Source organism: Danio rerio, chromosome 12, assembly GCF_052040795.2.
Source record: "Danio rerio strain M-AB ecotype USA chromosome 12, GRCz13ab, whole genome shotgun sequence".
Taxonomy (NCBI): domain Eukaryota; kingdom Metazoa; phylum Chordata; class Actinopteri; order Cypriniformes; family Danionidae; genus Danio; species Danio rerio.
In genome coordinates this window covers 22,284,766-22,298,102 of record NC_141032.1, presented here as the reverse complement: position 1 = coordinate 22,298,102, position 13,337 = coordinate 22,284,766, and the positions used below count along the sequence as shown (strand labels likewise).

General features: G+C 33.7%; 1 protein-coding gene across 6 annotated transcripts in view; it reads right to left on the bottom strand.

The window, feature by feature from the left end:
* mrtfba (myocardin related transcription factor Ba) overlaps positions 1-13,337 on the bottom strand; it is a 63,023-nt gene that overhangs the window by 24,746 nt on the left and 24,940 nt on the right. For all 6 annotated transcript variants that reach the window (XM_087276122.1, XM_087276124.1, XM_087276123.1 and 3 more), the window contains 4 exons: positions 8,793-8,858; positions 2,495-2,550; positions 2,176-2,251; positions 74-235 (listed from right to left, as the gene is read on the bottom strand). In XM_087276122.1, the coding sequence (XP_087132248.1) occupies positions 74-235; positions 2,176-2,251; positions 2,495-2,550; positions 8,793-8,858 (360 nt within the window). The remainder of the gene's footprint in view (positions 1-73; positions 236-2,175; positions 2,252-2,494; positions 2,551-8,792; positions 8,859-13,337) is intronic.

The following is a 13,337-nucleotide window of genomic DNA, read 5'->3' as shown; positions in this document are numbered from 1 at the left end:
ACAAATGACAATATTTCATAAATGTTTATCCCTTACGCCAATGTAATTAAGCTACAATAGTGTGAATGTTCACCAATTATGGCCTCCTTGAGGCTGGAGTCCACTGGCAGGATGTTCTTTTCCACCAGCTCCATTGGGCCGGGGCGCTGTGCAATCTTCTCATTGAGGTCATCAGCCAGTCGAGCTCTCTTTAGTCTCAACTGGGTGGCCTGCAGTGAAGGCTCTGCCAAGGTCTCTGCCAAACCACCAAAAATTAGTGACAATTTGAACAGCAATCACCCAAACCAACACTTGTCCTCAAAATTAATAGCCTATTAAAAATCTTTTTAAATATGTCACAATTATTGTAAAAAGAATAAAGTTTTTAACCCATAAATTGCCATTTTTTGCCTTTGCCATGATGAGAGTACTTAATATATTACAAGAGACTAGTATTCAGCTTAAAGTGCAATTTAAAGGCTTAACGTGGTTAACTAGGGTTTTTACTTTAGTTTAAACATTAGGGATGCTCCAATCAGGATTTTTGCAGCCAATACTGAGTACCAATACCTTGTCATGGTGATCAGCCAAAACCAGGTACCAATTCTGATGCTTCAAGCTTTATAATGCATCAAGCACATTTTCAGTCCAAGTATGATACTTATGCTTAAGATACTTAACCATTTAGTGTGGGCATGTCCTGGTCAGAAGCAACTTTACAGAACAAAACAGATAAAAAAATGGCAGAAAAATCCCCAAAGCAATTTAAAAACATTGCAAATCATAAAAGAAGAATTCAACATGTCTCGATGAAGTTTAGAGAGCTTTTTAATGCATCAGAATTTAAAATTCATACTTATAAATTTATTACTTCTTTCCTAAAAAGAATTAGGTCTATAAACTACTGCTTATTACAATGCTTATATTACAATTAGTTATATTATTAAATATTCAAGTTAATTTTTTTTTACTTTTTTATTTTATAAACCTAATATTTCCAGCCAGGATTTAATGAACTTTCAATATTGTTGAAAACACAGACCTTTCAGTTCTGATGTATAAAAAGATTTCAGTTCTAATGCGTTCTCTGCTTGTAAACAACAATTGTGATTGGTTCATGAGATCAGCCAGATTAGCGAGCACCAATCAAGTCATGAAATGTGATTATCGGCCGATCGATCAGAGGATTCGGAGCATCCCTATTAAATTCCAATTCCCTATTCCCTAATACTATTAACTACTGGCTTATTACTTGCTAATTATGAAGATATAGGCTGTTTAGTATGTATAAAGTATGATCTTACTCTACATGCCTAATCCTAGCCAATGCTTAAACTAAGTACTACCTTACTAAATATTAATAAGCCGAAATTAGAAGTTTTTTGGGCTAAAAGTGTTAGTTAATGATTTGTTAATAGCAAAAATTTTACCTTAAAATAAATTTTAAAAAATCTTAAGATGGTTAATAATATTAAGCATACCTTAAGAAAAAAAAACATTAAAAACGTTGCTTTTATTCCAGCTGAACTAAAAAAAAATACAAAAGAAAATTCTGAAACAAAAAATATCAGAAATAACTTATCCTTCAACTGTATGCCTTCAAATGTGATTAAACCTAAATTAAATCTGTTATTGAGATAAAGTGCTAGACTGTTCCATACTTTACTTTTTCTAATACTTTTTTAAAGTATGTACATTTCTTTATGAAAAGCTGGAAACATCAAATTTGTGACTCAATAGACAATCAACAGAAAAAACAAATCTCTCATATTATCCAGTTTTCATTTCAAAGGTGAATGAAAGTAACAACTTTCTTTCTTATTTTTTAAATAATCATTTTAAGCTATCACCACTGGCAAACATATAACTACTAATAAGACAAAACATTACTATTGTGTTTTAATTCTCAGACAAAAAAAAAAATAGTTTTCTGTCCATTCTTTTCAGTGACTCAAATGTAGCCAGATTTCTGAAACAAATGATGATCTGATTCTTTTAATTGGAACAGTTTAATCTATTGTTATTGGTTTGAGACATCTGAAAACATCATTTAAATTAATCAGAACTGACTTAAATGGACAAAATCAATAGTGTTGGAATGGCTACAGCTTTGTTCAAGAAGGGCAGTAGACTCAACAAAACTTTTCCCAGTATGCAGATTAGCTGTCATTACATGCATTGTAAATGGAGGATTACCTTGTAAGATGTGCATGCGGACCAACTCAGCCCTTTCTGGGCGGCTGCGTATTTTGTGCTTTAGGAAATTTTCAGTCTACAGAGAGAAAGGATACAGAGTTTCAGAAAACTAAATCCCTCAGTAATTCAGGGATCAGAAAGAAACCACCATGACAATCTCCTCTGCGCTTTGTAAATAACAAACACATTTACAGAAGGCTTAAGCTATCAAGTCAACTGAGAGGTTCACATGTGTCCCATTACAGAGAGCTGAGGGACCCTGAATAGAATTCAGGAGGGATCAGAGACCCCCAGATGGGGCCGGGTGGGTTTCTCTTACCCTGGCTCTCTCAAGGCTGCGAATCTGTTCATGGAAAGCTGCAGGGCTCTTCAGGGCTGTACACACACACAAAAAAGCAAGAAATCAGTCAAGAAAGAGAAAATCAGCCTTGTGCGGACACAAGGCCATCAGCACACACTTCAGCCTCCTTCAGTCTGTCTAAATGCTGTAAAAGTAATTCCAGCTTCATGGATGTGTGACATTTAAAATTTGAAACATAAATGAACAGTATATTGAAACATCCGTTTATTTTTTCCAAAAGATAAATAACCACAGAGACATCATAATAATATCCATCTGTAAACGTGATTTATATTTTAACTGAGGGAATAAACATGCGTGATGGATGTGACCAAAAAAGTTTGCAAATTTACAGTATACACATCATACTTTGTAGAAATTCTGTAGATTAAACTGCACAAACCAAAAGAAGCAGAAAAAGAGTTATAAAGATTAGAGTTGTCTTTCTGTAGAACAAACATGATTTATTTTATTTTTAGTGCTGGGCAAAGATCAATCGCAATTAACTGCATCCAAAATAAAAATTAGTTTTGAAAAATTAGTTTTGACATGATATACGTGTGTGAACTGTGAATTATATATATTTATTATGTATACAGTTAATGTCAGTATTATTAGCCCCCGTTTATTTTTTTCTTCAATTTCTGTTTAACGGAGAGAAGATGTTTTTCAACACATTTCTAAACAGAATAGTTTTAATAACTCATTTCTAATGACTGATTTATTTTATCTTTGCTATGATGACAGTAAATAATATTTTACTAGATATTATTCAAGACACTAGTATTCAGCTTAAAGTGACATTTAAAGGCTTAAAAGGCTTAGCTAAATTAATTATGTTAACTTGGCAGGTTAGGGTAATTAGGCAAGTTATTATATAAAGATAGTTTGGGTTAGGGTTAGGGTCAGGGTTAGACTATCGAAAAAACATATAGCTTAAAGGGGGTAATAATATTGACCTTAAAATGTTTTTTCAAAAATTAAAACTGCTTTTATTCTAGCGGAATTAAACAAATAAGACTTTCTCCCGAAGAAAACATATTATCAGACATACTGTGAACATTTGCCTTGCTCTTTTAAACATTATTTGGGAAATTTTTGAAAAATAAAATAAAATTCAAACTTGTGAAAATTGTGGTACACGGAGAAAGCAATTCCATGCAAAAATCAACCTTGCCATAAAAAAATGAAGAATGAATGTAATCAACTTTTCACCAAAATAGGTATTTTGTGTGGGCTTATATTTTACAGTACTGTAAAGCATCTGTCAATGTTTCAAATAATTATATTCAATTTACCAAAGTTACAAAGGTGACAATTTCACATCTGTCACATTCATAACAGAGAGGTGTCACATCCATAATTAAACTTTTTCCTCATAAATGCAAAAATGTCAAATAAAATAAAATCAATGATTTTTGTTCTATAGTGAGTCAACTCAACATCTGATTAGCATTATTTCTTTGGGTTGTGAAGCTTCATTCACAGAATTTCAACAAAGTATGTCGTATACTGTAAACTCGCTAACTTTTTTTGGTCACATCCCCAACGCATGTTTACTTTCCTCATTTAAAATCTAAAAAGCTTTACAATTTGATATTTTTTCTGAGCCCATAACTGGTTAGCTGTTTTAGAAAATATAAACAAATGTTTTAATTTAATGTTAACATATACTTTCTCTGTGTATTTGTGTTTTTACTGCAAATATTACATCCATGATGCTGGGATTGCTCCATACATGAAAACAAAACATCACAAAAAGTTTTGTTACTTAGATATTTAAATTTATATGTAATTTGTAGCATACATCTATATTTTATCTGAATATAAATAAACATTTTCTCAAATATTTGCTTGCTTGTTTGTATTTATACATACATAATAAATATGCATAGCACACACATTTATTATGTCAAACAAACTTTTATTTTTGATGCAATTAGTGGCAATTAATCTTTGCCCAGCACTAATGATTTTATTTTCGATTTTTGCAGTTTTAATAAAAAAACTTAACTAGGTTAATTAGGTTAACTGGGCAGGTTAGTGTAATTAGGCAAGTTATGTGTAATGATGGTTTGTTCTGTAGACTATCAAAAAAAAATATATATATATCTTAAAGGGGCTAATAATTTTATCCCTAAAATGTTTTTTACAAAATTAAAAACTGCTTTTATTCTAGCCAAAATAAAACAAATAAGACTTTCTCCAGAAGAAAAAAATATTATCACACATACTGTGAAAATTTCCTTGCTCTGTTAAACATAATTTGGGAAATATTTAAAAAAGAAAAAAAAAAATCAAAGGGGGCTAATAATTCTGACTTCAACTGTACATCTCTGGTTATTTTTACAGCAGTGTAAAATACAAGCATGCACAAACATCTCTGAAAGGATTTCACTATTTGGTGAAAGCTAAATGGTTTTAATAGAAAGGTTGACATTTGCATGGAATTGCTCTTTAGTGTCTGCCCTCATGAGCTGATGGAGGGCCCACACAGAGATTAGCACACAGACTAAACGGTGCCCTTCGGGTCTCTTAATCCCTGCAAAAAAGGTGCCTTATATTACGTAAGTTATGAAAGAGCATGCAGAGTACTCTCATTGACCAGCTTGGAGATGAACAGAGGAAATAAAAGAAAAAAGTTCAGCAGGGGTGTGAGAGTTCTCACATGCTGCTTTGTGACTTAAACGGAAAAAAATGAATATGAGCAATAACAAAATGAAGTGTGGTGAGCATTCAAAAAAATAACATACATTGGTCAGCCGTGCCAGCCTTTGAACTACAACTATGAGCGAGAGTAAAAACAACTGATTCAAAAGCAGACGTGGTACAGAAACCACAGCATCAACTGATTTCCTTTCTTAAATGCACATAAACAGAAAGGATTGTTCACATGACTTACAGTGAGCTTCATTATAGACACAAGAGACATTGTGAAAGGCTGTGAGTTTACACAAAAACATGTAATAACGTGTTTTGGACGCCCGGGGTTTTACATTCCACAATTCTCTTTATTATGGTCTCATTGTGTACAATTTCTTGATTATTTAAAATAATAAAAATTATTGCAATAAGGCTGTACAAAATCGTTTATATTTGGTAACTAATCAAGAAATGGTCTTCACTGCGACCAGAAAAAGGCAATACAGAAAACATGGTGGTGATAATTGCAGTATTTTTGAATAATATTGTGACTGTGATTTAAGGTGATTTTTCAAAGCTCTTTATCTTGTGTATTATTCAGCTAAGACAGGCAATCAATCATTTAAAGGTGCAGTATGTAAGTTTGACACCCAGGGGTTAAACTAGGTATTGCACTCCTGGTTCAAATCGCACGAAAACACAGGTTGCCAGATTGACGAAACCAACAAGAGCATGCCTGACTATTGAGCCTTAAGGCTGATTTAAGGCTAATTTAAGTTGTGTTCTAACTAAAAGCAATAGGCACGCAGTAAAAGGAATTTTACATATTAAAAGGATTTTTTGTCCAATCCAACACCTGAAACTTATATTTTAAAAACGGCTTCTATTTCTTGCAGCTGAACAACAGGTTAAACTGACAATAATTAGCTCAGGTACACCTCGTGTGTTTTATTCAGTGTTAAATGCCAATAATTTGAGTCATTTTTTACATGGCATTTATTGCCATACTACTGAAAGCAGCAGCAAATAGTTCACCTTAGATCTTGAAAAAAAAATTAACCGTTTGAAATGGAACAGCATGTACATTTAATAATGGTAAAGTAATGTTTTCTAAAAAATAATGGTTTAATATTTATTAATTAGATTAAAAGCCTTATATTTTGTTAAGGTGCAGTAAGTGCACTATTCTTTGCTTCTGAATGGATTTCAATTTCTGTCATGTTTCGTCTGGTACAAACAGCTAAATAGCTTATCACTGCAAATCTTGCCACGTAGCGTGTTGTTAGGACACAGGGCTACAGTGTAACCTGCTCACCTAATGTTTACGTTTGTAATATTTATATTATTTGCTAGTTAATAACCACTTTATGTGGAACTCTGAATCTGTGTCTCATTTTGGAGTCTGCTACTGTCCACCTGATGTTGCATTTTGGTCACAAGCACATGCTTTGAAAGCCTTCTTGACTGAATGAATCAAATAAGCTGTTTTCCACAAGGGCAACCCGGACTGCTGAAATTTAATTGGCTAAACTGGCATTGGGTGGGTTAAAGGTACCAAAACAAAGACAGACGTTCCGGCATATAACACACATTTTCAGAATATCTGACTTTAGCATTATTCTTCAGATAAACAAGAATGTTCACTTAACATGTTTCTTAAATATCTGCAAATATATTATAGTATTTTTATGCTTTAGAAGACTCAAAAACTCAAAAAGCACCTTTAATATTATGACCAACAAAATAATAGTGTGTTCTTTTAAAAATGAAATATTGGCCACGCAAAACAAAAACAAAGCCTTTTTTTTTACAAATTGTTTACAATTTTTTTTTAACGAAAGTTTACAAATTGTTATAGTAACCTAAGGAATCTTTAATCAAACAGGTTTATCTATGTGTGCAAAGCATTTATTATGCTGATTATTATATGATTAACAAATCACATCACTTCACTACATTACACTAGCAAAAATTAATTTTAGCAATAATTTGTGTGTGTAAAAACTGGAGAAAGGCTCAAGAATACTCCACGCACCACTGCTAGATAGTGCTATTAATTTGCGTTGTTTTTAGTGAAGAATGAATGTGCACGTTTAAAAGCAATTTTATAATCCTGCATTTATAAAGCAGCTCCCTGATGCGTGCAATATGCAGTTGAAGTCAGAATTATTAGCCCCCTTTAGATTTTTTCTTTTTTAAATATTTCCCAATTGATGTTTAGCAAAGCAAAGAAATTTTCACAGTATGTCTGATAATATTTTTCCCCCTGGGGAAAGTCTTATTTGTTTTCTTTCAGCTAGAATTAAAGCAGTTTAGAACTTTTTAAAAGCCATTTAAGGTAAAAAATTATTAGCCCCTGTTTGTTTTTTTAATTGTCTACAGTATAAACCATCGATATAAAATAACTTGCCTAATTACCCTAACCTGCCTAGTTAACCTAATTAACCTAGTTAAGCCTTTAAATGTCACTTTAAGCTGTATAGAAGTGTCTTGAAAAATATCTAGTAAAATATTATTTACTGTCATTACCAATAATTCAGGGGGGCTAATAATTCTGACTTCAACTGTATCAAAACAATATGGATATATTGCACATACACAGATAATCCAAACGATTAGTGTTGAGGGTAAAGCATTGTATGTAATAATATTACTTTGCTAAGTAATGAGTAAAAGTAACCTATTACCAAAATTAAAAAGTAATAATATTTATTTTTAAAATTAAAATTAAATTTAAAATTAGAATTAAAATGAACATGGTCGCATTGAATCAAGCACTCAATAAGAAAATTTGCTCCCTGCAGGAACAGGCAGAAACCAAGTTGTCAGAGCCTTACATTTCTGCGATAAAAGTATTCTCAATATTTTAAATGCATCAAAGAAAAAGGGCATTGTCTCAATGGACAGAGACTTTTCATTAATCTGTATGGCACAGCTCTGGGGTCAGTATTATTTTTTAATGTGTTTTTTTAAAAAGTAAATTAAGGTTATACGGCGTGTTTTTTATTATTATAATATATATATATATATTTTTTTTTTAAATCGCAGAGCTCCTCTGTTTAAAAAGGACGAAAAAAAAACTGCAAGTACTGAAAAAGATCCAGCCTTAGCCAGGTAATAAAAAGTACCTCAATAGTAAGTCAGACGTAATGTAATATATTACTTACCATAAAAAGTAACTAAGTAATGCAACTAGTTACTTTTTGAGCGGAGTACTTCATTATTGTAATGCATTACTTTTAAAATGAACTTTCCCCAACTCGGTCAATGATGGCTGAAAATATAAAAATTCATAACCCGATGCGTGCCCTGCAGTCTACTTTTTTTCTCATGTCACGTGACCACGGGTAATCGCAACATTAGGAGCTTAAACATTTTGTTGTTGTTTTTTTCGTTTAGAGATTTTATTGCAAATACAATAAGTCATTCAACATTACTTTGTAAATCATGTCATGCCATATTTATTTTTTGGATTATAAGAGAAAAATGGTTCAGAGAATGGCTTTTCAGAACTACGACTTGCCATTTTCAGATATTTGTTTTCATAAGCAGTTTTCATGAAAGAGTAAATATGAATCATCTCTCTCCTATGCAGGGGCCTGCAGCAGCTTTAGATGGCAGAAGCAGTACTCACGTGGCATGATGCCCTGTTCAACGAGCTGCTCCCGGGTGCGTCTCTGCTGGAGCCTCAGCTGGAGAACTGGTGGACAGAAGCAAAAGCAGGGTTACGTTCTTGACCCAACCTCTACAATAGCTTTGACAACACTATATTACACACAAAAAAGGGACTTTTCCACTTGATTAACACACCTACACACAGACAACAAACGAATATCTAACCTTTAGCACAACCGAAATTACACACATTTCCTCTCTAGCATTACATAAGAGCCACCATTCATGAGGAGGAAAAAAAAACTACACGTTCTTCCTGCTACCAAAACAACAGGCTCCTAAACGACCCTTTTGAAGCATGCTGTTTGGAAGGTTTCCTGGGAAAATTCTCAAGACATTTTTCTTTGCCCTTTTCGGCTGAGTCCCCCGGATTTACTTGGCTGATTATGAAAACAGCTCAAATTGGTCAAGAAAGAAAGACAACATGATAACGCTTGACATTTATCAAGAGTCATGAGCTCAGAGAATTTGTGAGCATATGATGGCAGGTCCTACATGCAACTGGACATTTTTGTTAATGCAGAGTTTTTGTAGCTCATTGTGGCTTTTAAAAACATTATGCACAGGGGTCAAAGACGAAATGGGGTTTGCAGACATAAATAATAAGATTGCAACGCAGCTCTACAGTTAGCTTTTTTCCCTGTACGAAAGAATGTGTGCTGTTACATTTATTAAAGCAAAATATTGTGACCACTATGCTTTTTTATCAAGTTTTATAGAATATTTACAAAAATATTGCATTTAAGTGTAACAATGGTATATTAATCAAAACAAATACAAACAAATCATCTGATGAAATTTGAAAGTGTAAGTTCACCCAAAAATTTATATTATGTTATTAATTACCATAGCATCATTTCAACCCTTGATGGTAAGCTCACATCAGTCATGGATGAAGCGTCAAGTGTGAGTGATTTACATGTTAATTTAAGGCTGGACGATTACTCGAAAAGTAATCTAAATCGATTTTCAAAACCTATAATCGATGAATTTTTTTTTTCTCAATTACTTTCTCTGTTTGTCACGTGACCCTGCTATATTAATGTCTGTGGCTGATTTCCACTTCTGTGGCCACTTTGCAGCCACATCTGATCTCTGCTCAAGTAGGACAATGAACTCATTCTTGAGCCTAAAGCAGGTCGCACACCAGAAGCGCCGCTTGGCGCCGCGACACGGCGCGCACATGACAGTTTAAAGTATCACAAACCAGACGCGCACATTCGAATGATATTTAACATGAAACTAATCAGATGGCGCTCTGTGGCGCGGCTGAAAAATGAACTGTGTCCTGAGCCGTCGCCGCTGACAGCCGCCGTCTTGCGGCGCCGGTGTGTGTATCCTGATAGAAACCTATGTTTAGAATTCTAAAATGCATGGCGCTGCGTGGCGCTGCGCGGCACGCCGCTTCTGGTGTGCGACCTGCTTCACTTTGCACTACATTGACAATGATTGGAGGCTGCGCCAGAGATGCTTTTATATGGCATTTAAACTTGTCAGAAAACTATGAGGGCAAAAAAAAATTATAAATAAAATAATCGTGATCGAGTTAAAATGTTCAATTAATCGAGATTTTGATTTTAGCCCAAATCCCCCAGCCCTATGTTAATTCTAAATGAATATATTATATGAATAGATGCGATATTTGCACGATGACGTAATTCGTGTCAATGACATGCCGCAAATTGAGCATTTCAGCCATTTGATGCACTTAATGTGCAATTAGTGCAAATCTCTGAAGCAGAAAAAAAAATCTTTTGCAGAACTTTGGTGGACATTTGTGCCTTGTTAACCAATCAGGAGCTTGATTATGATGTAGTGCCTAAAGTTGGTGTCCTGAGGGGGAATCCTTCTGTCAACATGTGATGACAGCTCATCAAACTTTGACCGGCTTGTCAGTTGATGAGCTTACAAAGCTGGGTACTCCTCAGAAATATCTAATGGGGCCAGGCACGACGCCAAACAAATCTACTCTGTATTTCAGCTTTCCTAAAGCACATAAATTGCAGTTACTTTCTTAATAAAATCCATGTCAGCCATTAGCAACAAAACTAAAGTCACCAGGCAAACAGACACCCCTCTAATGAAATGAATCGAACTCTATTATGAAGTGAATTTCACACGTGAATGAAGCGGGCAAATTTAAAATGCTCATGTGTCTAATTACGCACAAATAGCAAATCTATTTGCGCAAGCCCTGTCTGTTGTAAATGCACCATGAAACATTTGTACATATTAACTACAAATTAAAGGTGCAGTATGAAAGTTTGAGACCACTCAGTGGTTGAACTAGGTATTGCACATCTGGTTCAAAACAAACACAAGCACAGGTTGCCAGATTGATGACACCAACAGTGTGCCTGACTGTTGAGCCTAAAGGCTGATTTAAATCATGTTCTAAATAAAAGCAACGACATGCGATTAAATTAATATTTTCCATATTAAAAGGAATTTCTGTTCTAACCAACACCTGAAATTCATATTTTAGAAACTGCTTCTAATTGCTGAAATATAATTGGCTAATCTGGCATTGGGTGGGTTAAATGACCAAAACAAAGACAGACGTACCGGCACGTAACGCACATTTTCAATGCAGAATATCTGACTTTAGCACTGTTTTTCAGATAAACAAGAATGTTCATTTACCATGTTTCCTATATATCTGCAAACATGTTATGGTATTTTTAAGCTTTAGAAGAGTCAAAAACTTACATACAGCACCTTAAGATATTTTTTAATGTAATCTATAAGCGGCCTCATTCTCCAAAGACAGCAAGAATCTTATCTTCTCAAAAACCTCAAAACAGGCCGTATGCCTTCACTTTGTTCAATCAGAACATTAAGAAGCTACAAGAATACTTGTGTGCGGACATAAAACAGAAATAGCATCTTTATTCAATATTTTCTGGTCCTTAGGATGTTTTTTGGTACCTTTTAACCTTTGCCGTCTATGGATGATCAGGGAGCTCTCAGATTTCAACCAAAATGTCCTAATTTGTGTTGTCTCAGAGCTTCGGAACCACAAGAGGTTAAGTAAGTTTTGGATGAACTAACAATTTAGGGATCAAAGCAGAGCCTTAAATAGTAAATCATGGATTTTTAATGATTAAATTATCCTTTTACATTTTTACCAATCTTTGCCATAATCCTTTTTAATATTCCATTAAGAACTTGATAAATAAAAACTATAGTATTATTATTTATATTTTCCAATAAGTATAGGCCAAAAAAAATGTTATTTCATTTTTAAACGGATATAATCCTTGAATGAAGATGTTAAAACATCACTTCACTCATTTTTTCTTTCACATATGCTATTTGAAACATTGAAGCAGACACTTTACTTGAAATTTTTTTCAAACTAAATTTCATGTAGAGACCAACACAGGATCTTTTATACACATACATTATGCATACTGGTGTAACTTGCTGCAAGCCTGTGCCAGTGTCACAAAAATGTTGAATGAAGGAACAAGGAGGTTTAGTTCAAATAAAAAAAACATTTTTTTGCCCACTATGAGTCAGTTTACAGTTAACAAGGTCAGCTGAGGTTAAGTAAACGAAACTTTAGAGGCTGCTGAGAACACATAGATGGCATTTTATAGTTTTCACTATGAATCGTTGCACTTAAAGCTAAAGTGTGCAAGTTCTGCCCCAATTGTGCCACCAAAGGGATCTGTATAAAAACAAACTGTATTATTAATTTTAAACACTTTGTAATGACTGAGAAAATACTTTACGCTGAAAAATGACACTGAGGAGAAGACAGAATGTTCCATGAAGGAGATAATAACGTGGGCCTCTGCATTCCTGGTGCCCAGACTACAAATGACTCAACATTGACCTTGATTCTAATCAGGTTAATTTTTTACTTGCTGCAAAAGGAGAAAAAAAAATGTTTACGTCTCCTTGATTGCAAAACATAACGTGCAGCTTTTTAGATTGGGTTATTCCCCACAATGAACAAAATGCCTTACATCATCATGGTGAAACCCAAGACAGCATGATGTCAGCATTTTATAAAATTTATTTTTAAGATTTTGGAGTTCTAAATGTTTGCTAAAAAAAGGCAAACACATTGACTAGATGGTTTCAAGGCAGATATATGAGGAACTAATTTTGCAGATTAAGATATATTCCAGGATCAATGCTCTTTGTTGATACTTGAGCAAGAATTTAAAAACACAGTCCTAACCATGCCCCTACCGCTAAACTCAACTCTACCCAGAACTTGTCTCGTAATGATTTATGACCAGAGAAAAAAGCCAAAATCCACAGTTTATAAACTTGAGATTTACTATAAACATTTCCCTCAAATCTGATTGGTTGATAAAAAAAATGTTCCAGGATCAACCTGGATGTTGAAATCATGTGCACCATAATTGATGTATTTCATATTAATATTTAACAGCAGGTACACACACACAATTTTTCATAAGTTTAATTCAGTCATTTATTTAGTATTGATAATTTTAAATAGCTAAAGAGTCTGTAAAAATCTTCATAA